General features: G+C 39.7%; 1 protein-coding gene across 1 annotated transcript; it reads left to right on the top strand.

Moving 5' to 3' along the window:
• The first annotated feature begins 29 nt into the window (after positions 1 to 29).
• Positions 30 to 27,971, top strand: LOC134753147 (zinc finger protein with KRAB and SCAN domains 7-like). Its single transcript, XM_063688935.1, has 12 exons — positions 30 to 268; positions 1,447 to 1,575; positions 2,989 to 4,101; positions 4,597 to 4,731; positions 5,484 to 5,611; positions 9,537 to 9,611; positions 12,386 to 12,515; positions 13,685 to 13,888; positions 16,169 to 16,363; positions 17,745 to 17,846; positions 24,751 to 24,849; positions 27,789 to 27,971. The coding sequence occupies exons 1-12, from the start codon at positions 137 to 139 to the stop codon at positions 27,969 to 27,971; spliced, it is 2,625 nt and encodes an 874-aa protein (XP_063545005.1). The 5' UTR covers positions 30 to 136.
• Positions 27,972 to 27,994: the final 23 nt, after the last annotated feature.

Raw genomic sequence — 27,994 nt, 5'->3', positions numbered from 1 at the left:
TGTCATCGGTTTATTTTATTTATTGCTTCGTGCTTTCCTTAATTTTCAGTGTGATGTGATTAGTTAAAAAGCAATCAGATTTTTTTGCCAAGAATTAAATCATTGTACTTTCTATTTGTACATGTACTAACAAATAATGGATATAACACGAAAAACTTCAAAGCACGCTTTACTCTGTTGTCGTGCCTGTCTACTGACCGATTGTAAACTTTACGATATCCATGAAAATAATCTAGCTGATACCTTTTCCCGCGTCTCGGGGACTCCAGTAAGTATTAAACAACGGTTAGGAACATTCCTCTGGCTACTCCTTACCAATAATAAGCTACGGCGCGATAGTATGGTGGCCCACCAAACTATCCACAGTGGAAGCTAGACTTACCATCGCTTACCATCAGGTGATTCATCTGATCGTTTGCCTCCTATTTCATAAAAAAAAAAACTACATTGACTCCAGAGCTCGAGACTCGCTCCCATTCTGTTTCGTTCGCGTGTAGTGTAACTAAGAGCAGAATCTGCAGAATCATTAGGGAATAGTTCGGTCTAGTACAGTGGAGGGAATCGTGTCGTTTTGATTTTAGTACATGTACTACACAAGCCTAGAGACTGGAATTATATAAATTTAAAAGTGGAAAAATTACTGCCTTGGGTGAGACTTGAACTCACGGCCTCTGGATCTGGCCAGAGGCCGTGAGTTCAAGTCTCACCCAAGGCAGTAATTTTTCCACTTTTAATTTTATTCTAAGCTTAATAGCATCGATCGCAGACGTTTCTGCTTGTTAAAAATTAATTTGGAATTATATAGTCCCGAACTCGTTTTTTTTACTACTGTATAGTAACCTATGATCCTTCGCACACTTTTTACAAATACTGACATCAACATCAACATCAAACATTTTTTCAGCAATATAGGCAAATAGGCCACAGGGGCACTTTTACATGTAAATTTTTACAAACAATAAAATTAACCCAAAATTACAAGAAACAATTACATAAATATAAATTTCAAATAACACAAAAAAATAACTAATAAAAAATATACAAACAACAGAAGTACTAAAATTGTTTAGAGATGTAAAAGTCTCTAGGTGTCAGAGATAAAATGTATATAATAATAAAAAAGATCATCAAATTATCCAGAGATGTAAAGGGTCTCCAAGACTTGAATTGTTATATAATTAATAAAAAGACAAGATATTAAATCAGACAAACAGACAAGAACCGAATGAAGTGCCTCACGTTAATGCCACTCAAAAGTAAAGTTACATAGGTAAAATGAAGCCCGTGTAAACTTAAACAGACCGGTTTCCACAAACAGCACCCGTTCACGAGTATGACGCGTATCTCAGCCATCGTCTCCCTCAACCTTCATTCGGAAAAGGCGACAAGTTTTCTCAGACCACAGATAGATGCACTCATATAAAATATCTTGTCTCTTTCCTTCAGGTGTTTAAAGACAAGATGCCGCAGCATGTATGTGCATACTGCCTCTCGTTTGTAATGAAATGTACGAACTTCCGAGAGACGTGTCTCCGCTCACAGCAATGCCTCCTGTCAGCGTTACTCGAAGGAGAGGTAATCACTTTTTTTATTTTCAAATGTAATGTAGATGTAGATGTTTCCTCCAAAGGCCCACGGTCCAACCTATCTTATCCTCGTAAGGCCCAATGTGCATTACAATGTACACTCTGTTACAATCTAATTTGAACCTTCTCTCTCTCATCACGTGCCATCTCCGTCCAGGAGGTCGGCGACCATATGTCTATATGTCTCTCTATGTTCAGTCATGCGAATTAGTATATCTATGTTCTTCACTTCCAACCAGTCTCTTATATTTCCAGTCCATGATGTGCGCCTTCTACCTAATTTGAACCTTACACTAAATGAATTAAGTAGCATTTCTTTTGTTTCATTGTTTTCTAAAACAAACGAAAGTCACCCTAATCTTCTATACAACAAGGTTTGAATTAAAAATAGGGAAACTTTGTATGGTGGGCCTTACGAGGTTAAATATTTCGGGGATCTCGGAAACGGCTGTATCGATTTTAACTATAAAACTCCCGTGAGACTCGAACATATTAAATTATTTTAAATCGGGTTACTCACGTATTATTAAGTCGAATAGCTCGACATGTTTCGATCGAATTTACGAGGATCCTCTTCACGGACCAACGACACGTCTTCACTGGTCGAGGGCGCACCGTGTACATGTCGAGCTATTCGCCTTAATAATATGTGAGTGACCCGTTTTTAAAATAATTTAATAGGCTCTAACGATTTCGATAAAATCCATACTAATATTATAAATGCGAAAGTCTGTCTGTCTGTGTGTTACCTCTTCACGTTTAAATCGCTGAACCGATTCAGTTGAAATTTGGTATAGAGATAGTTTAAGTCCCGGGGAAGGACATAGGGTAGTTTTTTATACCAGAAGTCATCCTTTAAGGGGGTGAAATGGGGGGGGGGGGTGGAAGTTTGTATGGGAAATCGATAAAAAGCAGATTGGATAAAAAATAAGCTACCCAAATTACTAAATCCACGCAGACGAAGTCGCGGGCAAAAGCTAGTATTTATATATTTCGGGGATCTCGGAATCGGCTCTAACGATTTTAATAAAATTTGTTATATGGGAGTTTTCGGGGGCGAAAAATCGATCTAGCATTTTTGACTTTTTATGTTTTTCGAGCATAGCTCAGTCTCCCAGATATTACAAGTTTGATAAAATTTAAATTATTTGCAATAAGAATAAAAAATAATGCACTTTTTTTTGTTCAATTTATGGATAAAACAAAATCAACTTCATTTCTTACTTTATAGGTTCAAATTTCACTGGCAAATCTCTTTTTTTTTATTGTATGGCTTAGGAGGATGTTCTAGAGATGTAGGTCTAGTTTCTAGAACTTGTATCTATTTGAACAATTCCAATATTCATGTCTAAATAACATACTCATTTATTTGAACTTTCCACTTGAACTCCTTTATCTGTAGGTTGACACAGAACGTGTCCGCAGAATCGACCGCCCCACCAAGAGACTCAATTTATCTTTAACAAAAATTCATGTCATAGACCACACAACAAGCTCACTGACAGACTTGGAACATAAAACTAATAACGACGTTGATATAGACAATATTGTAGAAGAAACTGAAGTGAAAACAGAAATTTATAATAAAAATGATGAAGTTAAAATAGATGAAGATACAGATACAGATTTTGATTTAAATGATTTCAAAAGTACAAAGAAAAAGACTGAGCTTGAAGTAAATGAAATAATAGAGACTACAGATGATAAAGATGAAATAAATTACATTTCTTTAGAAAATACAACAAATGTCAAAATAGAAATTGAGATGGTCAATGATGAAATAAGCGTAGCGGATAATGATGATAATGGCTTTAGTGATACAGAAAGTGATGACAGCCTACTAAAAAAAGAAAATAAAAGAAAAAATATCAAAGCTACCAGAAAGAAGAAAAAACTCAGAGAAGATGATTATGATGACGATGACAATAGTGATACAGAAAATGATAACAGCCCAGTGGAAAAAGAAAACAAGAGAAAGACTATCGGGGTTACATGGAAGAAATATTCCAAAAAAGTGAGAGAAGATGATAATAATGATGATAGTTATACAGAAAATGATAACAGCCCAGTGAAAACAGAAAATAAGAGAGAGACTATCAGAGTTACAAGGAAGAAATATTACAAAAAAGTGATAGAAGATGATAATGATGATGATAGTGATACAGAAAATGATAACAGCCTAGTGAAAACAGAAAATAGGAGAAATACTATTAAAGTTATGAGGAAGAAAGGTTCTAAAAAAGTAAGATATGATGATGATGATACTGATACAGAAAATGATAACAGCCTAATGAAAAAAGAAAATAAACGAAAGACGGTCAAAGACAAGAAGAAATCATATAAGGGAAAAAAATCTAAAAATAATTCTGATGACGCAGACGCTTTTGAGGACGAATCAGAGAAGGGAAGAAAAAGAAAAAAAGTGTTTAGGGATCCGGCAAATGATTACCTTCCTATCATTGATTATGACAAGTACGCGAACGACTATGGGATGGAAATTGTCACTCTGAGCAAGGTAAGAAAATCTAGTACAAATACAAATTGTTTATTGGACAGTCAAGGGCATAAATATGTACACGGTGGCTAAAAAATAAGTGCATTCCCGTTGCCAGGGAGGTTTTGGGATTATACTGAGCAACTTTTACTATGGGACCAACCCCGAACACGCGAAAAAAATTTAGCTGTTTCATACATTTTGTCTGGTCCATTTTCTATGGGAGGGTAAATAATTTTTTCGCGATTTCGTGGTTGGTCCCATAGTAAAAGTTGCTCAGTATAATCCCAAAACCTCTCTGGCAACGGGAATGCACTTACTTATTAGCCAACCTGTATATATTCCTAAAGTTTCAAAGATATGTGTACGCTCTTACACCTTAGCCAATAAAGTAGTGTTCACATATTTTTGAGCCATTTGTCTGGATCGATATTTTTGCCTTCGACTGGACAAAAATAAGTTTAAATAGTAGTTCTGTGAGTTTTTAGTATATGCCATTGCCATTTGTGTGTGCAGGACGAACAATTAGAAGAGATCGCGTCGCGTAAGAAGTCCCGCATTTACTTGAACTCTCGGTTTAAGTGTGCCCCCTGCGGAAAAGGGTACATAACAGAGGCCGCTTACAACAACCACCAAACCAGACATAACCCGGTAAGTAGTTAGTTAAAAAAACCGGCCAAGTGCGAGTCGGACTCGCGCCACGAAGGGTTCCGTACCATTACGCAAAAAAACGGCAAAAAATTCACGTTTGTTGTATGGGAGCCCCACTTAAATATTAATTTTATTCTGTTTTAAGTATTTGTTGTTATAGCGGCAACAGAAATACATCATGTGTGAAAATTTCAACTGTCTAGCTATCACGGTTCATGAGATACAGCCTGGTGACAGACAGACGGCCAGACGGACAGCGGAGTCTTAGTAATAGGGTCCCGTTTTATCCTTTGGGTACGGAACCCTAAAAACTGGAGTCTATAGCGACGCCGAGCTCAATAATTGTATAGTTAAGTAAATTGTTAGTCTCAATGTTTATATAATGTCACTCCTTTTAACATGTGTAGCTTGACTGTTAATGTTAATTTAAGGAATATAAAAAAAACTAAAAGTACTTTCTCCTGCAGCGACAGTAAGTAAGATGCCTTGGTAAGCGTTAGTTAATTTCGATCACTGTCTGGAACTTACAAAGAAATATTAAAGCATAAATAACCTAAGCAAATTTAGATAATTAATTATGATAATTTTAAGCGCAATTGTATATTGTGAGATAAATAAATCATATCATATCATATCATTTGATTAACAATAAAAGCTTATGAAATAAAACTATGAAAACGGATTATATCGCGTATATTGAATTTATAATACATCCCATATTTATAATAAAAGCTTATATTTTTTTTTTGTAGAGCGATGGCGCACACGTTTGCGATATCTGCGGAGTGCGCTTCAAGAAACTAAGCAGGATGCGGATGCACCAAGTTCTGCATCGGTTCAAGTTTATATGCAAGGAGTGCAACTATGTCTCACGAACCAGGTAATTATAACCGAACGTAGCACATTTCGCAGGTGTATGTGAAAACCATACGCATGCGCTGTATGTGGGATACCGCCGTTTAGCCAAAATATTTTTCGCCGAATTTCACTTCCCAACAAACTTATGGCATCAGTTTCATTTCCCAAATGAAATTTTAGCAAGTTTTTTACTTCGCAACCATTTAATTTCCCAACCCCATATTGCGAAATGAAAAAGACGTACTAGGTTGGGTTAGGTTAGGTTGGATTATGAAAATTTGCGAAATGAAATTTTGCCAAATGATAATTTGCGTAAAATAGTTTGGGAAGTAATACTTTGGGAAACGATTTTTGGCAATACATTAGTAAACCGCTGTATGTTCGTTTATATGTATAAGTATATAGTCTGTATCTTTAGGTAGTTAAATAAATGCAAACAATGTGTTTTCATCGAATTTAAACTGTTGTGAGACATACTAACATTAAATCATTTTACGGTTTAGACTCACTTGTTTTAGTCACTCGCGCGACATGTTTCGGAGAGCGTAGGTCTCCTTTTTCAGCGAGCGACGCGGCGCGCGGCAGCGGCAGTACGCAATGCACGGTCGTCGTGAACGCTGCTCGCACTATTAGTGCTTGAGAAAGGAGACCTACGCTCTCCGAAACATGTCGCGCGAGTGACTAAAACAAGTGAGTCTAAACCGTAAAATGATTTAATGTGTTTTCACATTTTCGGGTACTTAAAATATTTATCGGTTAACCAACCAAATGGAAAACTGCCTGGATATGTTTCTCATCGTTCTGGCTTTAACCTTTTTCATTTAATCGTGTAATGTTGTCATCTACCCTCAAATGGCTAAATATTCCATCTCGTTTTAGGTTCTTTATGTGGGTGAAGAAATAGGATATATTACAAAACTAAATTATTTGATTAATCATTTCATCCCGATATCATAGAGTAACTTATACTAGAGCGGTACTGTCATAGTAAATTTTGTAACCCCAGTAAATTCACTGCCATCTGTCGACACACTTTAAAACTAAAATTGAAGATTTGTAAAAATACGATAAAATGTATTTAAATATAGATAAATGTTTTTTATTTATTTGCATTAATTATTTTGATGATTTTGACCCATGTTCTTTCACTGATATGCGTTAAAATTGTTAAATAACAAACGAAACCGTCAACGCCATCTATACGACTGTAGGCCAAAACTAGTAGCGCCCTCTGAACGAGAATCAAATTTTCTTGATTTTCGAGGCACGTTTTTTCCTTAGACTGTATCCATCTATTACGGAGTTATATCTATCTTTGCCGATATATACCTATTAACAAAATATAGTTTGTCAAAGGACTGTCTCATTTCAAACATAGACAGATAGAATCATACTATATTTGTCTTACGCTAGTACTAGCACCCAAAAGAAAGGGATGAGTATAATTTTCCTGGTTGTTACTGACTGACAAATTGGTTTTACCAACTATAGCACGATTATAGCAGCTTCGTTGTTACACTGAGTAAGTAATAATAATAATATCATATTCATATATTTATTGATAAAGCAAATTACACGTCCAGAGTACATAAAATAAAATTACAAAAGTAAACATCGTTTAAACTTAAAAACAAATCATAGCATACATATATCTTAAAACGAAAACGGAAATACAATAATATATCATGTCAGTCGTAATTATAAATTCAAATAATTCTAAATTTGGTCACATAATTTTAAATAGTGTATAGTAATCCATATAATAATGAATAAATTAAAAATAAAGATTCACAATGAAAATAATGTCCCATGAAAACAGCGAAATTAGACTTTTACATCGTGTGTGTGGATCGATGACACCCTGTCGAAAAATTCGTCGATAGTGTAGCACGCCATCTCTAGTAATGTTTTTTTAATTTTATTAGTAAATGTGACATCACTAGAGACATCTCTGATTACAGCAGGTAATGTGTTGAATAGTCTATCGTAGTGGAACTTCTGTAAGTTTTGACACATCGAGTTAAATTAATTGATTTGAAGAATTTTCTTGCCCAATAAAATACCTAATTGTGGCCCGTGGGGTCCGAACGCGTCTTCATTCATGAACTGTCGCCTGCGGTATTTCCGGACCGATATGACCTTCAAACCTTCAAGAAAAGAGCGTATTCCCATCTTAAAGGCCGGCAACGCACTAACAACCCCTTGGTGTTGCGGGTGTCCATGGGCGGCGGTAATCGCTTACCATCAGGTGATCCGTCTGCTCGTTTGCCTCCTATTTCATAAAAAAAATAATTAAGGAATTGGCTAAAAGAATAATAGACGTCACCGGTGATCGTAGAGCTGGCAGCTTCCTCGCAGAAAGAGTAAGCATTGCGATACAGCGAGGAAATGCTACCAGGCACCATGCCGCAGGGGAATAGTAAGTAAGTAAGTAAGTAAATATTCTTTATTGCACCAAAATTATACATTTTACATACATGTAAAACTACAAAGAAATATTCAAAGAAAAAATAGAACCAGGTAACAACAGGCGGTCTTATCGCTAAAAAGCGATCTCTTCCAGACAACCTTTGGGTAGCAGGAAATGTAGAACTCATACAAAAGTCAACAGGTAGTGCAAAGAGCTAAATATGGAGACTATTAAACACAAACACACATACTACAATTACTACTTATACATATAAGTATTAAAACGAAACCTAACACACAAATAAATATACAATACAATATATATATATATATATATATATATATATATATATAATATATATTTATACAAGCATATATACAATATATAAAATGGCAACTTAAGGCAGAGATAGAAAGTATAGTTTTAGCTGATTTTTGAATATGGGGAGAGTTTTTAGTTATTTATTTTAAGATTAGTTTTATTTCTTTTTAGTCTTAGGTTTTAAGTTTTATAAGTTAGTTATTTCAGACCTAGATATACCTCATGTCATTTAAGTGTTTTTATAGACATTGTGTCTTCTTCTTCTTGTACCTAGCGTTATCCCGGCCTTTATTGCCAGGGTCCGCTTTCCTACTAGCCTTTCTCCACTTTGCGCGATCCTGGGCGTCCTCTCGTGTGAGCCCGTTTACGCTCATATCGGCTTTCACGACATCGAGCCATCGCTTTTTTGGTCTGCCCTGGGGTCGGGGGCCGTCAAGGGCTAGGTTAAGGCATATATTTCCTACGTAGTCATCTGGCCTGCGACAAACGTGGCCGAACCACCGGAGGCGACATTCTTGGAGCTTCTCCGCTACGTCACGGACTGCGAGACTGCCACGGATGTACTCGTTACGGATGCGGTCAGCGCGCGTAACGCCGCACATCAACCGCAGCATCTTCATCTCTGTAACGCGAAGCTCCTGAACGTGCCTTCCAAGAACCGGCCACGTCTCGGCGCCATAAAGTAGGACTGGACGGATAATGCACTTATACCATAGAGTAACTTATACTAGAGCGGTACTGTCGTAGTAAATTTTGTAACCCCAGTAAATTCACTGCCATCTGTCGACACACTTTAAAACTAAAAATGAAGATTTATAAAAATACGATAGAATGTATTTAAATATAGATAAATGATTTTTTTATTTGCATTAATTATTTTTATGATTTTGACCCATGTTCTTTCACTGATATGCGTTAAAATTGTTAAATAACAAACGAAACCGTCAACGCCATCTATACGACTGTAGGCCAAAACTAGTAGCGCCCTCTGAACGAGAATCAAATTTTCTTGATTTTCGAGGCGCGTTTTTTCTTTACGGAGTTATATCTATCTTTGCTTATACACTAGCCCTTTGAGTCTAAGTGGTATGTGTGTATGACATGATATAATTGATAAATTATATTGTGGTCTGTTTACATCCTTTTAAATACCTAAAGATACAGACTATAGTTATTATTTAAATTACGAAGTTTTGAATGACTTGTATATTTGTAGCGTGACAGCAAAAATTCACCATGCGATGCACGCGGGCGAGACGTTCGACTGTGAGCACTGTGAGAGGAGCTTCAAGTAAGTAAAAGTATAGTTAACGCTATCTCTACTGAGCTCGTTCACTTACCTGTACTAACAATGGCATTCTGTTAAACAAAAGCCATTATTTCTTTTGTGTGAGCGCGTGGGCTTTGTGCCTGAGGCTCACACACAATTGGCCACTCGCGCAGGCACAAAGGCCACGCGCGCAGATAAAAGAAATAATGGCTTTTGTTTAACAGAATGCCATTGTACAGGTAAGTGAACGAGCTCAGTAGAGATACCGTTAACTACAAAAACATAATATTTAGTAAAAAACTGGCCAAGTGCGAGTCGGACTCGCGCACGAAGGGTTCCGTACCATTACGGAAAAAAACAGCAAAAAAATCACGTGTGCTGTATGGGAGCCCCACTTAAATATTAATTTTATTCTGTTTTTAGTATTTGTTGTTATAGCGGCAACAGAAATACATCATCTGTGAAATTTTTAACTCTAGGTATTACGGTTCATGAGATACAGCCTGTTGACAGACAGACGGACAGCGGAGTCTTAGTAATAGGGTCCCGTTTTTACCCTTTGGGTACGGAACCCTAAAAAAAACATCTTACATACGTAGATGTGGACACAAGTGAAGCAATCGGTAGCTTGTATGCACTGGGTTTTTGACGTATTGGTATCGTGGTGAACGCAGCCACGCACACATGCAAGCATACGCTAATCGTATATACACGGTGGCAAAAAAATAAGTACGTTCCCGTTGCCAGGGAGGTTTTGGGATTATACTGAGCAACTTTTTGTGCTACATATCTATTGTCGAGTAGCAACTGAGAGTTCCGCTATGTATGGAGTTACCACTCTTTCTTTACTTATATTTGCTATAGATTAAAAAAACTATTATTATGTTCGTGACACGGCCAGCCTGTATTTTACTATGGGAGCAACTTTTGCTATGGGACCAACCCCGAAATCGCAAAAAAAATATTTGGCTGTTTCATACATTTTGGCTGGTCCTTTTTCTATGGGAGGGTAATTTTTTTTCGCTTTCGTGGTTGGTCCAATAGTAAAAGTTTCTCAGTATAATCCCAAAACCTCCCTGGCAACGGGAATGCACTTAGTTTTTAGCCACCCTGTATAATATATTTTAATTTAAAGTCACTCTAACGTTATCATGTTAAATATCGAATTCTTCGCTTTATAAAAAGTGTTACAAATAAGTTTTTGGCAAAAATTTCATTTTTGGTACAAGGTTTTATTGTTGACTGTACTTTTCTTTCCACAGGCAACTAATAGTCATCGAGACAATTCTAAAAACCCCAAACACAATATGGTTGCTTTGTTTTATCACAGATTTCCTATGGCCACCTCCTGTCTCCATAATCAGATCAGCACGATGTACATATGTATGCAAATTTTCAGCTACATTGGAAGTCAGGAAGTGGGTCAAATTTAACTTATTTAATTATACGAAGGGGTCTTTTAATTTCAGCGTTTTTACCTTAAATTCCGACGTTTCGCTGAGTTGCACCAGCTGTGGTCACGGAAAGACTGACGTCCCAGCAAAATATCAACGGAGATCTAAGTAAACAACACTAAACTACCCGAAATTAGTTTATAAAAACCGGCCTAGTGCGAGTCGGACTCGCGCACCGAGGGTTCAGTACTTTTTTAGTGTTTGTTGTTATAGCGGCAACAGATGAAAATGTGAAAATTTCAACTGTCTAGCTGTCACGGTTCATGAGATACAGCCTGGTAACAGACAGACAGACGGACAGCGGAGTCTTAGTAATAGGGTCCCGTTTTTACCCTTTGGGTACGGAACCCTAAAAATGTTCGGGGTGTTTTCCGTGACCACAGCTGTTGCAAATCAGCTGAAACGTTGGGTAAAAACGATGAAATTAAATCGCGGTAGACCCGTTCGTATAATTAAGTATGTGATCAAAACGAGTATTCAAAGTATTGTATTGCAAATTTAACTTTGACTCGTACAAACATATAGGTAGTTACATAATCAGTGACTCTTTATTTACATATAAGATGTATACAGTGGTACTACGTAAACGAAATTAGTAACTAGCTTAAATCTCAAATAGGACCTTGAGGCATTGTACCAAGGATGCTGGCGGCATTTTCTCGCTGTACCGCAATGCTGATACGTTGTGCGAGAAAGCCGCCAGCTCTGGTCACCAGTTACGTCAACCAGACGCTTCGCGATTTCTGCAAACAACTCGTGCGCGCTGGGACCCCATGGACCTAGAGTTTCAACTCCAATTACATACATACTTACATACATACATACTTAGATACATCATGCACGTTAATAGAATATAATAGAAATCATTTATTCAGACAACACATCAATACAACACATATATAGCAAATACAAGACAAAGATAAACGAAACAGTGGAAATAGAGATGTGAAGCCGAAATGGTCTCCACTCAGCAATACAGCTAGCACGACTAGCGTGGTCAACGGCGCTGGTTTTCTGTGGAGCCAGCGGAGTGTGCGGGACAGCATAGTTCGGGACGGGACACGTTGTGGACGACGTGACGTAATAACATAGAGTATTACTAATATAAATATATACATCGAATTTATATATATATATACAAATATACATAACTTAACTGGTGAATAACTAAAGAACAGAACAGAATAGGTAATAATGACGATGACGGGATCCGGATTTTTTAAATATTTAGCTTAATAAAAAACTTGTAAAAATAGCGTCACGTACCCTAAAGTTTTCTAGAATGTCCATTATTGTGACTATATTTGTTAGCATTTTCTTATATGAACTTTTTCCTGTCAGCAAGCGTACGACGTACTTGGGCCACTTGCGTCTGACGCACCCCGCCATGAATGTGGCATGCGACATGTGCGGCGAGACGTTCATCGGGCAGAGGGGGCTGGCCTTGCACCAGAAGAAGACTCACGGAAAGGTAACCTTAACCTTAACCATTCCAAAGCGCTTATCAAGGCATTCAGCAAAAAGGCGTCTTCGAGCGCCTTGGCGCTGCCTAGGAACCAACTGCGCAACTTGGTCAGGGTGCTTACCGGGCACTGCGGCCTAAATAAGCACATGCACACTATGGGGAAACGTGACATGGGGCGGTGCAGACTCTGTATGGAGGCAGAGGAGACGCCCCTACACATCCTCACAGAGTGCCCCTGCCTAATGCGCACTCGTGACTTGATCCTGGGTGGACATATATTGCGCCCGGAGGAGTTAAAGTATCTCGAAATCAAAAAGATCCTGCAGCTGTTTGAAGTTGCAGGTTTGGATCGAGAGTTGTAGTAGGTGGCGATCACAATAGATCAGAGATGGTCGCAGTGATACATAGGCTCTGGAGCCTTACATAGCCCCTAGAAAAAGAAGAAGAAGAAGAAAGGTAACCTTGCTACCTCAGATAATAGTTCTTACGAACAGATGCTTATCTCTCAAAGAAAACGAAAATACCTACCGTTTTGATACCTACACAAAAATACAATGGAGTGACCTTCAACGCGCCGCTCCCCGCACCGCGAGCGCCGACACAACGCTAGAGTTGCCGACGTTTCTTTCAAACACTTAGGTATCTTAGGTTCGAAACGAGTGGCGGTAAATTAAAACACGACCGCAGGGAGTGTTTTAAATCGACACGAGTTGCGAATTACCTATTCGCAAGTGTATCGTACAACGTTTTACAGTACATATGGCCCTTTAAACTTTCGACATATGCGCGAAAAGTGCTCTTTTACGCACTAGTGCGAGAAGTAACACCATATGTACTGTAAAAAACATTACCTACATCTTTAAAACAATTTAATAGTACCTACGTAGCTTGTTACGAAGACATTTACTCTGTCATAGCGCGCGGTGACGTGCGTTCGTGAGCGCGTGTGGCAACCAACTGGCTACTGGCTAGCTTTAGTACCGCCGGCGGGAAGCGAGTCGTAGGTATAAATCCGAGCTCGCGCGGAGAGTTCCATGTTGCTACACTCTTATTGTTGCACGTGCGGTATGAATGTGGCATGCGACATGTGCGGTGAGACGTTGCAGGCAGGCCAAGTTATTTAATGTTAATGGCAAATATATTTAATTTTTATTCGTTTCAACTATTTTTTTCAGCTCACGAAACCACAGCAGTTTAAATGCAAGACCTGTTCAGTGAAATTCAATAGTGTCTCGGCGCTGAACACACACACAGACACGGCCGGCGAGCACGGAGACCTGCGGCCGTGCGAGCAGTGCGGCGAGAACTGTGCGAGCGAGGACGCGCTACGGGAACATGTCGAAGAGAAACATCCAATCGAGTCACATCGCTGTGAAGAGGTAGGAATAATAAAAACCGGCCAAGTGCGAGTCGGACTCGCCCACCGAGGGTTCCGTACTTTTTAGTACCTATTTGTTGTTATAGCAAAAGAAATACATCATCTGTGAAAATTTCAACTGTCTAGCTATCATGAGATACAGCCTGGTGACAGACAGACGATCAGAGGAGTCTTAATAATAGGGTCCTGTTTTTACCCTTTGGATACGGAACTCTAAAAAGTATGTTTCCTTCGCGAAGTATGGATAGACGTTGAAACAACACCAGTTGTAACAGAGACAATATTAAGAGGGCCACTTAATAGGGACCGTGCGCTTTGGAGGGTCTGCCATCTTGTGGCCTGAATCGGCCACGGGGGCCACTTTTGGGGGGTAAATAAGAAAATTAAAAAATTAAGTTTGTCAAACTATATGGTGTTATACATCAAATGAAAGAGCTCAATGTGAGAATCTTAAATATATGTATTTTTTTTTTGAGATAAATAGGCAAAAAATGACCCCCCCCCCTTTATCTCCGAAACTACTTGGTCAAAAATTTTGAAAAAAATACACAAAATAGATCTTTACCTATAGATTACCGGAAAACCTATTAGAAATGTGCAGTCAAGCGTGAGTCGGACTTAATTACTTAGTTTTTAATCCGACCCCTACGGCTTTTTCAATGACATTTCACATAAAAATACAATGTTTAAATTGTGTAATGTACGGAACCCTTGGAACGCGAGTCCGACTCGCACTTGGCCGGTTTTTTTTTATACTGAAAATCTGTAAATTTTCAAAGAAATACCCAAAATATTTCTAAAAGCATACAGACATGTGTTCACTTAACCCAAGAACAATATACAAAGATATCTTACATCAGCCACGATGTATGTCAGATATATACAGAAAAAATGCCTATAATATGAGTATAAAAATCTACAATAATTTACCTGTTCAAATAAAATCACTTGAAGGCAATAAGTTTAACACAACTCTAAGGAAATGGCTTCTTGATCACTGCTTCTACAACATTAGTAATTAAATCCATACTAATATTATAAATGCGAAAGTCTGTCTGTCTGTCTGTCTGTGTGTTACCTCTTCACGCTTAAACCGCTGAATCGATTTAGTTGAAATTTGGTTTACAGATAGTTTGAGTCCCGGGGAAGGACATAGGATACTTTTTATCCCAGAACTCACCCCTCAAGGGGGTGAAAAGAGGGGTGGAAATTTGTATGGGGAATCAATAACCGCTGAACCGATTTAGATGAAACTTGGTATGGGGATAGTTTGAGCTGTGGGAAAGGATTTAGAATAATTTGATCCCCGAAATCATCCCTTGAGGGTGTAAAAAATGGGGTGGAAATGTATAGTGTGGACCAATTTGGGGGTGAAAAAAGGATGTATTAAAAAGCAGATTTGTTTAAGAATTAAGGTACCCAAATTACTAATTCCATGCAGACGAAGTCGCGGGCAAAAGCTAGTTGCCTATAAAGAGTAAAATGATGATTTCACTAATTGTACATGTTTAATTTACTGTTGTTCGTCCTTTATATTTTTAGCCTAATGTATTATCCTTAAAGTTAAATTAAAATAATGTATGCTTGCAAAATTAACTCCTGTACCTTATAGTTTTTTATTTGTATGGTAATTCATTAACGATGTATAAATTTGCATGCTGTTTAAACAGCCGAAGGTGAAACGATTGTATGTAATGTACATTTTACCTAAGACACTTATTGTACCCTTTTTCTGCAAATAAAATTATTTATATTTCTATGGTGCCTCCGGTTTGAGGTTTCTAATACAACAGACAATAGAAACTCACCTGGTTTACCTTGAAAACTAATGAGTATAATTTCGACAGATTCGAAACTGAAATGGTTTTACTACTTAATCTTTATTTAAGAGGGGCTCGCAAAAATGTCGTTTTTATTTTCAATTCAATTCAGATGTTAATTTTTGTGATAATTGGTAAACTCACAGACCTAAAATTTATGCTTACGCATAGTTCTGTGGGTAAACTTTAATTATTAACGTGACGTGACATGACGTTGAAATTTTACACGTTTTACTAAACATTATACAGATGTAAAGCCCGCTTCAGACTACGCGGCGCGAAGCCGCGAACGCGAGTGTGGAGGGTCCTTAATAGTAACGGCCAAAGTGGACAAATTTACCGGAACACATGCTTATTATGGTAACAAATATGTGTTACGATATATTTGGCCGTGACAATATATTGTTTTGACTGTTATCATCGATAACTATAATCTAATCCACATGAATTTCACCAAACAGTGCAACATGACGTTCCCAACCACCTCAACCTACGAGGTTCACCACCGACGCAAGCATCTCAACCAGCGGTTCAGAGTTGGCGACGGAGCCGAACCTCGAAAACGGGGCCTTTACGTGAAGCGAGAGAAACTCCCCCCGCGCGTACCGCGCCCGCGCGGTCCGCAGGTGTGCGACCAGTGCGGAAAGATACTACCGGTGAGGCTATCTCGCTCCCGTAGGTTATGGTTTTGATAGTATACAGCGTGTGACGTAGAGAAACTCGCCCGGCGCGTCCCGCCGCCGCACGGTCCGCAGCAGTGCGGCAAGATGCTTCCGGTGAAACTTTTGTTCCTTTTGTTGGTAAAATTGGCATAAAAACCTGGCCATTAAAGCATTAAAGCCGTTCCATCGGTTTGTCGCTGTCACTGTCACATTTCGCAAGAAAGAACGGGAAAGGTCATGCGCGCCAAGTGTCAGTTTTGATCGAATTTTGTCGATTTTTATTTATTTTAAAAACTTTACCTTACAATATCGAAATTCTTAAGCTATCAAATTACTATTTAAGTTAAGATTGTTTTTTCTTCTTTTTATGTTTATAGTATCATATAATAAATAACCGAGTAATGTTTGATTAAAAGTCCGGGTTAGAGGTTACTTTGGGAATTAATTGTATCGAGCGAAGTGTCATAGTTCGTGTATCGGAAGCTATGTTATTAAAGACAATATAGTCAAGAATTACATATATTTTTTCCACGTCTACGAATATCAACGCCTCTTAGAGAAACATGATCATGTAAGGAGATTTTTCGCCTTTTGGCTCAGGGAACCGCCTTAAGCATGTTTTCACATACATATTAGCATTTTTAACGCACTCGCTTGGCATCCAAATTTGTTCTGCGTACCTGTAAGCGTATTTTAAGCATTGTACAGTCATCTCTAACACTATGCATACATTTTAGCATCTTTTAAGAATATGTTTAGCAAATTTACAGTTTGGCAAAAAAGAGTAGAAAATAATAGGGGTGGCACTGTCTATGTAAAACGTCTTGCATATGGCAACTATTGAGTCACTTTGACGTCTCTTTTGTATGAAAATAGTAAATGTTGCCATGATAAAAATATTAGTTCCATTTCTACTCTTTTTTGCCAAGCTGTAGCATTCAAATTTACCATATGACATGATATAATAGATTTCTATACATTTTAGCAACATTTAGACTTTCATCTAGACACAAGTTTCTAATTTGAGACCGTTCTCGAGCGCTTCAGACTGATCCACGTCACTCAGCACTCAACTATAAAACTTCCCGTACAATAAAATTTTGCAAAAACTTTAACGGTGACAGACGGTTTGGTTACCCCTAAGGCCTCATTCTCACGAGCGCTTTTTTAACGCGCCTTGAAAAAACTCTTAAAAGACACAAATGGAAACGTGTATTTATTCACACGATGGCGGTAGCGCTTTTTGTTGTATTTTGAACATTAGGCCTTGATCTTTAAATCGATATTAGCGTGCGGACAGATTTAAACGCTTTGAAAAACTCAATAAACAGTTCACTAAATAAACGGTTTTTTTTTGTATGTTGTGTTGTAACAGAGCGCGGCTAAGCTGCGTATCCACCAGCACTTCCACCTCGAGGTGAAGCCGCACCCCTGCCCCCACTGCCCGAAGACATTCGCCACCAGAACAATTTTAGAGGTGAGTCACATCACAGCATTATTGACCGAAGCGTTAGCGAAGGTCTCCGTTTTAACTAGGGCAAAATGCTTTCGTATGTCCGGATGTTCTCCTCTCCAGGTCGCATTTCTAAACCGATTCTCGTGAAATTTTGTGAGCATGTTCGGTATCTACCTACCGAATAATTTTTTCCCCTCACTAGCTCGGAAAGTTGTCTTTTATCCTTTAAAGCAAGCGGGGAAAAACGGATTTTATCCACTAGTTAGGAAAGTAATTTGACCTTGGATGGAGCATGTTTAAGTAGCTTGACAGATAACAAAACGTAAAACGCTCATAATAATGATTCGTTTGATATTAATTATCATTAAACAAATGGTTTGAGAATCTAATAAAAAATACCAAATTTAGCTTTATTTAATTATTTTATGTCATAAACCTTAAAGTTCCATAAGAAACGTTTGTTTTTTAATAATGATGTTAAACTCAGTCTCGCTGGCGCAAGCGCGTTGTGCGGTCGTGTGCGCGTGCGTTATCTCGCAGTCATCATGACGTCGATGTTAAAGTGCAATAGTTGCAATATAGTAGTCAACGAGTTGCTAGCGTTTGTGCAAAACAAGCTGTCTTTGATGGACGAGGACAGTTTGTACAGGATTTGTGTGTCTTCGTTCTCCACCGAAGACATAACTAAATCGAAAGGCCTATTGTTCGCGGCTACGGATACGAGTGTAAACAAGATCAACAGAAGAGGTGATAAAAAAGAACAGCGCGATATGGAGGACATTATAGCGCTTCTCAAATGCACGGAAACAGAAAAAATACCGGTCTTTGTGGCTCGTGACCTTCACCGGCTGCCTCCGGTAACGTTTGATTCAGTTGACGTTACTTGTTTGCTGAGGGACATCAACCAACTAAAATCAGATTTAAAGACCATCAAATTAAATTATGTCACAAATGACCAGTTAGACGAAGTGAAGAAAGAAATTGGCCAAACAAAGAATCATGTTCGCAGGATGACATCGCCGTTTTCAAACGTCAATCATTCAATTTCAAATCTGAACGTCAACTGTAAGAGAGGTGCCTGCGTAGATAGCGGTCCGATGGGGTTCTCGCATTTTGAAATCGACGAATCGCGGAGAACGGATGACAACCTGTCTCACGTAAGCAGCGGGGGAAACATCCTACTATCCCTCTCCCCCCCGCATGTACAGCTCAGTGAAGTATTAACGAGCTCCCACTCTAATGCAGCGAATCCCGAGGTGCATTCTCTCTCGACGACACTTGACGTTTCTAAGCAGTCGACCGACTGCGCGGGCGCGGACGGAATCGGACAAAATGCGGCCCCGGCCCCGTCTCCTTCTAAACCTGGGCGTGCGAGCGAGACACCGATAACGGAGAGTTGCGATGACAGCAAGATGGCGGCCAGTTGCCAAAACGTAAACAACGACCTGGCCGGCGTAGTTAGACAAGATAACTTGAGTATTTTAAATCCTCAACTAGTAAAATCGCCAAAATCGGTACAGAGTGAGATTGAGTGTAGATCGACTATGGCGGAGGTTGTGAAAGACGGCGTCTGGGAACAGGCGTTATCGCGTAAACGAGTGGCAAAACAAAGGAAAAATCAAAACCGCTTTGTGGGACATCGGGGCAAAGCCGAAGCCCTGCTGCAAGGGAAATTCAGAGCAGCGGAGCTGACGATACCTTTGTTTATATCTAATGTTCACAAGGATACTTTGGAGGATGATATCGTTGAACACATTAGAGCGAAAACAAATACTACAATCAAGTTATTGAAGATTAACATGCAAGACAAACAAAAGAGCCATAATGCCTACAAATTATACGTGCCGAGCGATAAAATGAGAATATTTCTAGACGCCAAGACTTGGCCTGAAGGCATTATATTTCGTCGTTTTGTGCATTTCAAGCACAGAAATATAAACAGAGGCAACTCTGAGGGAGCTAACACTGTGACGTAATATTAATGGGAAATAGTAGAACATGTACATTTATAAGTTTTAATTGTAAGAGCGTAAAAAGATCGGTAGATAGCATACGTGAATTATGTGCCTTTGCGGATATCATCGGAATTCAGGAGACGTGGCTGCTCCCAAATGACATACCGTTTCTTTCCACTATACATGAGGACTTCGCGTATACAGCTACATCGGCAGTTGACACTTCAGCGGGGATGCTCAGAGGAAGACCCCACGGCGGCGTCGCGTTGCTATGGAGAAAGAGTCTGTTTCCATCGGCGAGTGTAGTGGAGTGTAACAACAACAGGATTTGTGGTATTCAAATTAATGTAGGCTCTAAGCGCGTTGTGATATTCAGTGTGTATATGCCAACCGATTCCGCTGAAAATTTGCCAATCTTTGTGGAGTGTGTGAGTACTTTACATGCTATTATTGAGGACAGCGAGGTAGAAGCCGCTTATGTATTAGGGGATTTCAATGCCCACCCTAATGAACCCTTTCACAATGAACTTATGAGTTTGTGTGAGGACAGTCAGTGGATTTGTGCAGACCAAGAAATGCTTGGGCTCGACACCGGTACTTATACATATGTGAGTGATAGTCATGGATGTGAGCGTTGGCTGGACCACTGTGTTGTGACCCAGGCGGCCTGGTCTACTATTTCTAAAATATATGTAATGCATAATGTTTACTGGTCTGACCATTTTCCGCTAGTCATTGAATGTAACTTGGATGTGACCCATTCAAAAATATATAATTGTAATGTTGACAGGTCAAAAGTTTTCTGGGGTGACAAACAACCTAGTGATATTATTAAATATGAATGTAAATGTAATGATTTGCTAAAAGGTATTGACTTTCCTACACAGCTCAGTGAATGTGCAGATAGTTGTTGTTATGTCAGTAATGACAACCTGCATAGGGAAGTTATTAATAAGTTGTATAGTGACATCATTTGTGCCCTTAGTTCGGCCTCTGTGTTATGTACAAGTGACTCGCAAAATAGGAAAAATAAACACATTATGGGTTGGAATAAACATGTGGGTGAGGCTCACAGAGAGGCCAGGCTTAGATTTCAGACCTGGGTGGCTAGTGGAAAACCCCGTTCTGGCCAATTATACGAGTCCATGTGTGTAAGTCGCAAAGTTTTTAAAGCTAGATTAAAGTGGTGCCAGCAACACCAAGACCAAATTAAATTGGACCGGTTGGCTTCTTATCATGGTAAAAATGATTTTCGCAATTTTTGGAAGAGTACTAACAGATTAAATTATAGGCCAGGGCTTTCTGTGAGTATTGAAAATGAGACCAATCCTGTAAAAATAGCTAACTTGTTTATGAATCATTTTTCTGTCAAGTCTCCCCTTAGTGCAGAACCCAGAAGGGAGGTGGCATGGTCAGCTGGGTCCGAGTGTACTACCAAAATTACAGCAAATCTAGTAAGTAAAATAATTAAAAATATGAGGAGGGGCAAGTCCCCTGGGCATGACGGGCTGAGCATTGAGCATCTGCAACATGCCGGGCCACACCTGCCCAGGGTTCTTGCCATGCTCTTCTCGCTTTGTATTAGCCATGCTTACCTGCCACCCGATATGATTCGCACTATGGTTGTTCCTATTGTAAAAAATAAGACAGGAGACATAGCGAAGCTGGCCAATTATAGGCCAATTTCTCTGGCAACTGTAGTAGCTAAGGTGTTCGACGCGGTGCTTGATGCTGAGTTAGATAGATATATACGAATCAGTGATGCGCAGTTTGGGTTTCGACCTAAACTATCTACTGAGAGCGCGATACTGGGCCTCAAGCACACCGTCGAATACTATACACAGCGGAAGACTCCTATATATGCATGTTTCCTGGATCTATCCAAGGCGTTCGATCTGGTTAATTATGAGCTCTTGTGGGCCAAGTTAAAAAAGGCGGGGGTCCCTATGGATATTGTGCATATACTTAGGAGTTGGTACTTGTGTCAAGTTAATGTTGTCAGATGGGGTAAAGAAGTGTCAGAGGAATACAGGTTGGAGTGCGGAGTGAGACAGGGTGGGAGAACGTCTCCTAAGCTCTTCAACCTGTACATTAATGCTCTCATCGAGGAGCTCAGCAGCATACATGTCGGCTGCCATATTAGCGGAGTATGTATGAATAATATTAGCTATGCTGACGACATGGTGCTGTTGAGTCCCTCGCCGGGAGGACTTGAAATACTGCTGAAGGTGTGTGAGAAGTATGCATGTAAACATGGCCTCAAATATAACGCTCTGAAAAGTGAACTTATGGTTTTTAAGTCTGGGACGAAATGTCCATCTGTTGTACCGCCGTTATATCTAAATGGCACACCCCTTAAACGAGTGACATGTGTCAAATATTTAGGCCACTTAGTCGATGAAAATCTGCGTGACGACGCAGATATAGATAGGGAACGTAGGGCGCTGGCGATAAGAGCGAATATGATAGCACATAGGTTCAGAGGTTGTACAGCTCAGGTCAAAATAACTCTCTTTAGAGCCTACTGTACCTCTCTTTATACCTGCAGCTTGTGGGCTAATTATTCGCAAAGATCGATCAGCGCCCTTCGGGTACAGTTCAACAACGCCTTCAGGGTGCTGTTGCGTCTGCCTCGCTTCTGCAGCGCGTCAGGCATGTTCGCGGACGCGCAGGTAGACGGTTTCTTTGCCACAATAAGAAAGCGCGCCGCCGCGACGCGTCGCAGAGTGCTTGGCAGTAGCAACAGTATCCTGAGTGTGATAGCGGGTAGGCTCGATAGTCGCTATATGCAGCACTGGTCGAGCCTGCATCGTTCCCTAGCTAAGTATGTATTGTAGTTGTAGATATCTAGTAAGTTAAGTAATAATTAATTGTATCTAACATAGTTTTAAGTTCCTGCATGTTCGACTAACCTGTTATGGATTTCTGTGGTCCGAAATAAATGATTTTTATTTTATTTATTTTTTATTTATTTTAAATATAATTCTGAACGCAAAAGTTGAGTCGATGCAATTTCAAAACGCATCATTGACATTTCATACGTCAGAAATGTCAACATTGTCAACAAAATTTTTACTTAAAAACTTCTCACGTAAAAATACAGAATTTCCACAGTTTTTTGTTATAATATCGTAAAAAAATGAGTGATTTCAGTGATGAAGATGATCTAACGCCTGTGGATGTTGCACTTTCCTCGCTATAATGAGGTGAAAAGTTTTGTGTTACACACGGGTGCAAATGTATTTTACTTCTCGTGTGTTGAAACACTTGCTACGCTCACTATTTTTAATTTTAGAACCACTCGCTTCGCTCGTGGTTCAACTATAGAATCCTTTCGCTTGCTCGTGTTTCAATTCCACACTCGCGGGTAAAATACAACTTTGCACCCTTGTATAACAAATAACTATTTCTGTCCTTTCGTTTTTTGGAATATGTTCAAAATGGTGGATATTGATCTAAAGGACTTAAGCGCCAGTGGAGTCATTTAAGACTATTGTGAGTTCGCCGAGATAATGACTCAACACAGTATTTTTTGTTTCTACATTTTTTTATTCTTATCGCGAGGTCTACAGGTCGCAGAGCCACTAGTAATGTAATAAATAGTGGCTAACCGGCTAGTGTAGTGTGTATAAAGCGTGCGGCCGAAGCCAGGTAATTAATAATACGCATCGCATTCCAAAGGGGCATTCCACTATCAGCAGTGTTACTAAAATAGCGTCACGTGCCTAATATTATTCTGAAATGCCGTAAAAGTGTCATATTAAAAAAAAAATGCTTTTTCATTTCTCATGCTCTGAAAGAAGGTCATTGTTGTTCTAAAAGGTGTGCAGAAAATGATACGTGTCTGCACTAGAGCATTTTACGTTCGAAGTACGATTTTTTGAATTTTTTTACGATAAGCAATTGAAATTTGAATTTAAATGTATTTGTTATACAATTTCCATTCTGATATTTGACTCTCCATTCTATAAATAGAGACACTTTTGCCTAAATTGTTAACTGAAGGTAGGGTACCTAAAAATACTATAAAAAATTATACTTGGTCATGTTTTAAAAAAGACATGCATTTTACTTTCCTCGTATTCGAAATGAAAAGTAGAGTGTTTAACTCGGGTGAAAGGCATCATTTCAGCCTCGGACTATTGGCGCTCTCACTGCGTTCGAGCGCCAAAAATACCTCGGCAGAAATGACTGCCTTTCATCCCTTGGTTAACAATCTACTATTGTTATGTCGGCTGTGCACACTCATCGAGAACCTCTCGCCGAGTCTCCGCACCGCTCCGATTCATTCATAAATCATAAATGTTTATTGCAAACCATGGTACATATGTTGTTACAGATGATTAAGTTTCACATGGACCCTGACAGGGTATAGCACATACCTATATATATTCTTAAAAATAGTTCTTAAAACTAATGCAATGTCGTGGAGAACAATTTTGCCTTTATAGATGCTGGTCTTCCAGGAACTATGCAACAGAGTAGTAGGCTTTCTGAATTAAAAGCGCTTTTAATTTTGTTGTAAAAATGTTGTTAGTTGTGGTATTTCTTATATTTATTGGTTGTATATTATTATTGAGCTGTGTGCCTTTTTGTAAATGTTTAGTATCGGTTCTGGAGGGATGAGTTTATCATTCGGAAAAGCGCGAGACGAGAAGGCATATACACACTCTTTCTCGGCCTGACTCAGACGAGTGTGTATAGCATGTATTTAATACGCCCAGTTAGTGCATTTTGAAGCTTCATTCTTGTACAATTCGACAGTTACTAAATGGCCTGAGGACGCACGAGTTGGGCGTGCATGTTAAACAAATGCAAACGTATAGGAGCGGCCTTAGTGCACGTGCACACATCACTTATCACTTGTGAGCCCGACACACGACGCCACGCTGTACGCCCCGCGCCCCGCGCCCCGCCGAGCGAGCATCCACTCAGGCCTTACACTAACACTTGCCTGTGTGTGTGTGCAGTTTCACCTGAGGATTCACACCGGGGAGAAACCCTTCCAGTGCCCGCTGTGCCCGTCCACCTTCCGATTGCGAACCACCTTCACCCGACACCACAAAACAGTGAGTATGCTATATAACACTTTTGTATTATTAATGTCATGTATTATTAGTGAGTATGCTCTTAAGTCCTGGGTCAAGATATTCTAAATAGGATATTTTACTGTATTTAAAATTAATTTATTTAACACCATGTGTGAAATAAAGTAAAGGACACCATAAGAGGCTAATAAAAAAAACGATAGTTGTGTAATCAGTGTATGTATGTATGTATGTTTGTATAAACTCTTTATTGTACAAAGACATAGAACACAAATATGGCACAGAAATAGACAGTACAAAGGCGAACTTATCCCTTTAAGGGATTTCTTCCAGTTAACAGTAAGTGTAATAGGGTATTTGTGGTATTTTCTATAAAAAGGGACCTTATTGTCGATGGCGCTTACGCCATTATAAACGATGCTCGATATAAACATGTCCGGGACGCGCACGGGCAGGCTAGGATGCACTTTCAGGAGTGGGTCAACTTTAATAAGCCTATGTCGGGAATAATTTACGAAAGTATGTGCGCAAGTCGTAAAATATTTAAAAGCAAGTTGAAATGGTGCCAGAATCATCAAGAGCAAATTAAGTTAGATATCTTAGCGTCGCATCACAGCTCTAAAAACTTCAAACAATTTTGGAAGGCCGTTAAGAAACTGGATGGTCAGCCTGGCGTGCCGGTGAGCGTCGGAGATGTGAGTGAGCCGGAATCCATTGCTAATATGTTTGTTGGCCATTTTAAAATAGATTCTCCGTTGGGCCCAGCGCAACAAAGGGTTGATGACGGGGCCTGTCGTGAGTCGGACCTTGTTCGTTTTACCTCTGAACAGGTCAAACATGTGATCACAAAAATGACCAGAGGAAAGTCACCGGGTCACGACGGGCTCAGTATAGAACACTTACAGTTCGCGGGCAATAAGCTATATGCAGTTCTGGCTAAATTTTATTCTTTGTGCATGTCTCACTCATTCCTTCCCCATGACCTAATGAAGACCATTGTTGTGCCTATTCTCAAAGATAAAACTGGCGATGTTTCTAGTAAGTCCAACTATCGGCCCATATCGCTCGCTGCTGTGCTGGCTAAGGTACTGGATAGCCTACTGGACGCACAACTTGGGAAGCATTTAAACTTACACTATGCGCAGTTCGGGTTTCGCCCGGGTCTATCCACGGAAAGTGCCATCTTAAGTTTAAAACACACGGTACAGTACTACACTGAGCGTCACACACCTATATACGCATGTTTCCTGGATTTATCCAGGGCATTTGATCTTGTGTCGTACGATGTCCTTTGGAACAAGTTAAGGGAGCAAAAAGTACCGGCGGAGCTACTCCGAATATTTCAATATTGGTACCTTAACCAGAGCAATAGCGTCAGATGGGCTGGTAGGTTTTCTCAGTCGTACAGGTTGGAGTGTGGGGTGAGGCAGGGGGGTATAACCTCCCCCAAGCTCTTCAACCTGTACGTTAATGACCTGATCGAGGGGTTGAGCAGCACTCCAGTAGGATGCAGAGTTGATGATGTTAGTATCAACAACATCAGCTACGCAGACGATATGGTGCTGCTCAGTCCAACGGTCAGGGCATTGAGAAAACTACTAAGCATATGTGAAGAGTACGTAAGTAAACATGGCTTACGGTATAACGCTAAGAAAAGCGAATATATGGTATTTAAGGCCGTCGGGGGCAAGCTACCGGAAAGTGTACCTGACATAAAACTTAATAATAACATACTCGAGCGCGTGTACACATTTAGATATCTTGGACACTATGTCACCGACGACCTTAAAGACCAATTAGATATAGAAAGGGAGCGCAGGGCACTGGCAGTCCGATGCAACATGCTAATAAGGAGGTTTGCACGATGTAGCCAACAGGTAAAAGTAACGTTATTTAAAGCATATTGTCAGGTGTTCTACACGTGCAGCCTCTGGACTAGTTATACGCAGAAGACCATCAGTTCCCTGCGCGTCCAATATAATAATGGTTTCAGGATGTTGTTGGGGCTGTCCCGTTTCTGCAGCGCATCGGGCATGTTTGCGCAAGCTCACACGGATGACTACTATGCCATAATACGCAAGAGAATTGCCTCGTTGCTCTGCAGAGTGCGGGCCAGCTCCAACCCCATCCTGACCACTGTTGCGGGCCGATACGACTCACCTATAATGCGGCATTTTGAATGTGTCATAACCGCTATTAGGTGAGTTGTAAGAATTTTATTGCTGACTGTTTTTGTTTTGTCGTTTTCTGTTTTTTGTGTTCCACTAACACTTAGTTTTTAACCTTAATTGTTACTAACCGTTATGGGCCAGTGTTGTCTTAAATAAATAAATTGAATTGAATTGAATTGAAATATAAATACAATTACACATTATGATACATATTATGATGTCATGGAGCTGATCTGATGATGGAGACAGGAGTGGCTATGGGAACTCTGTGATAAAACAGCGCTAACTAATTGTGTTTGGGGTTGTTACAATTGTCTCGATGAGTATTAGTTGCCTGTGGAAAGAAAAGTACAGTCAGCGATTAAAGCTTGTACCATAAATGAAATTTTTGTCAAAAAATATTATACCCCTTATATGTATACCAATATACAGGGTGGCAAAAAAATAGGTGCATTCCCGATGCCAGGTAGGTTTTGGGATTATACTGAGCAACTTTTACTACGGGACTAACCACGAAATCGCGAAAAAAAAATTTACCCTCCCATCGAAAATGGACCAGCCAAAATGTAAGAAACAGCCAAATTTTTTCGCGGTTTCGGGGTTGATCCCATATTGAAAGTTGCTCAGTATAATCCGAAAACCTCCCTGGCAACGGGAATGCACCTATTTTTTAGCCACCATGTATTATCTAATCCTGGTCTTCAGCAGAGGGACATGATGTCACGATCCTCAGTATTGAGGGACCGACTGAAGAAGAGAAGAGATTATCTAATACATATTTTGATATAGGTGCACCTGAACCAGCGCGATGAGTGTCCGTGCTCGGTGTGCGGGCACGTGTTCACAACAAGGTCGTCCGCCAAGTCGCACGCCGCGCGCGTGCACGGCGGCGCGCCCTGGCCCAAACAGACACGGAAGAAACGGAAACCCAAGTCCAAGGACACGGCCGTGGATAATAAATTATTAAAATAACTGCTTGGTTTGATTTCTTTCCC

Source organism: Cydia strobilella, chromosome 26 (assembly GCF_947568885.1).
Source record: "Cydia strobilella chromosome 26, ilCydStro3.1, whole genome shotgun sequence".
Lineage (NCBI taxonomy): Eukaryota > Metazoa > Arthropoda > Insecta > Lepidoptera > Tortricidae > Cydia > Cydia strobilella.
This window is presented reverse-complemented; position numbering and strand designations above follow the sequence as displayed.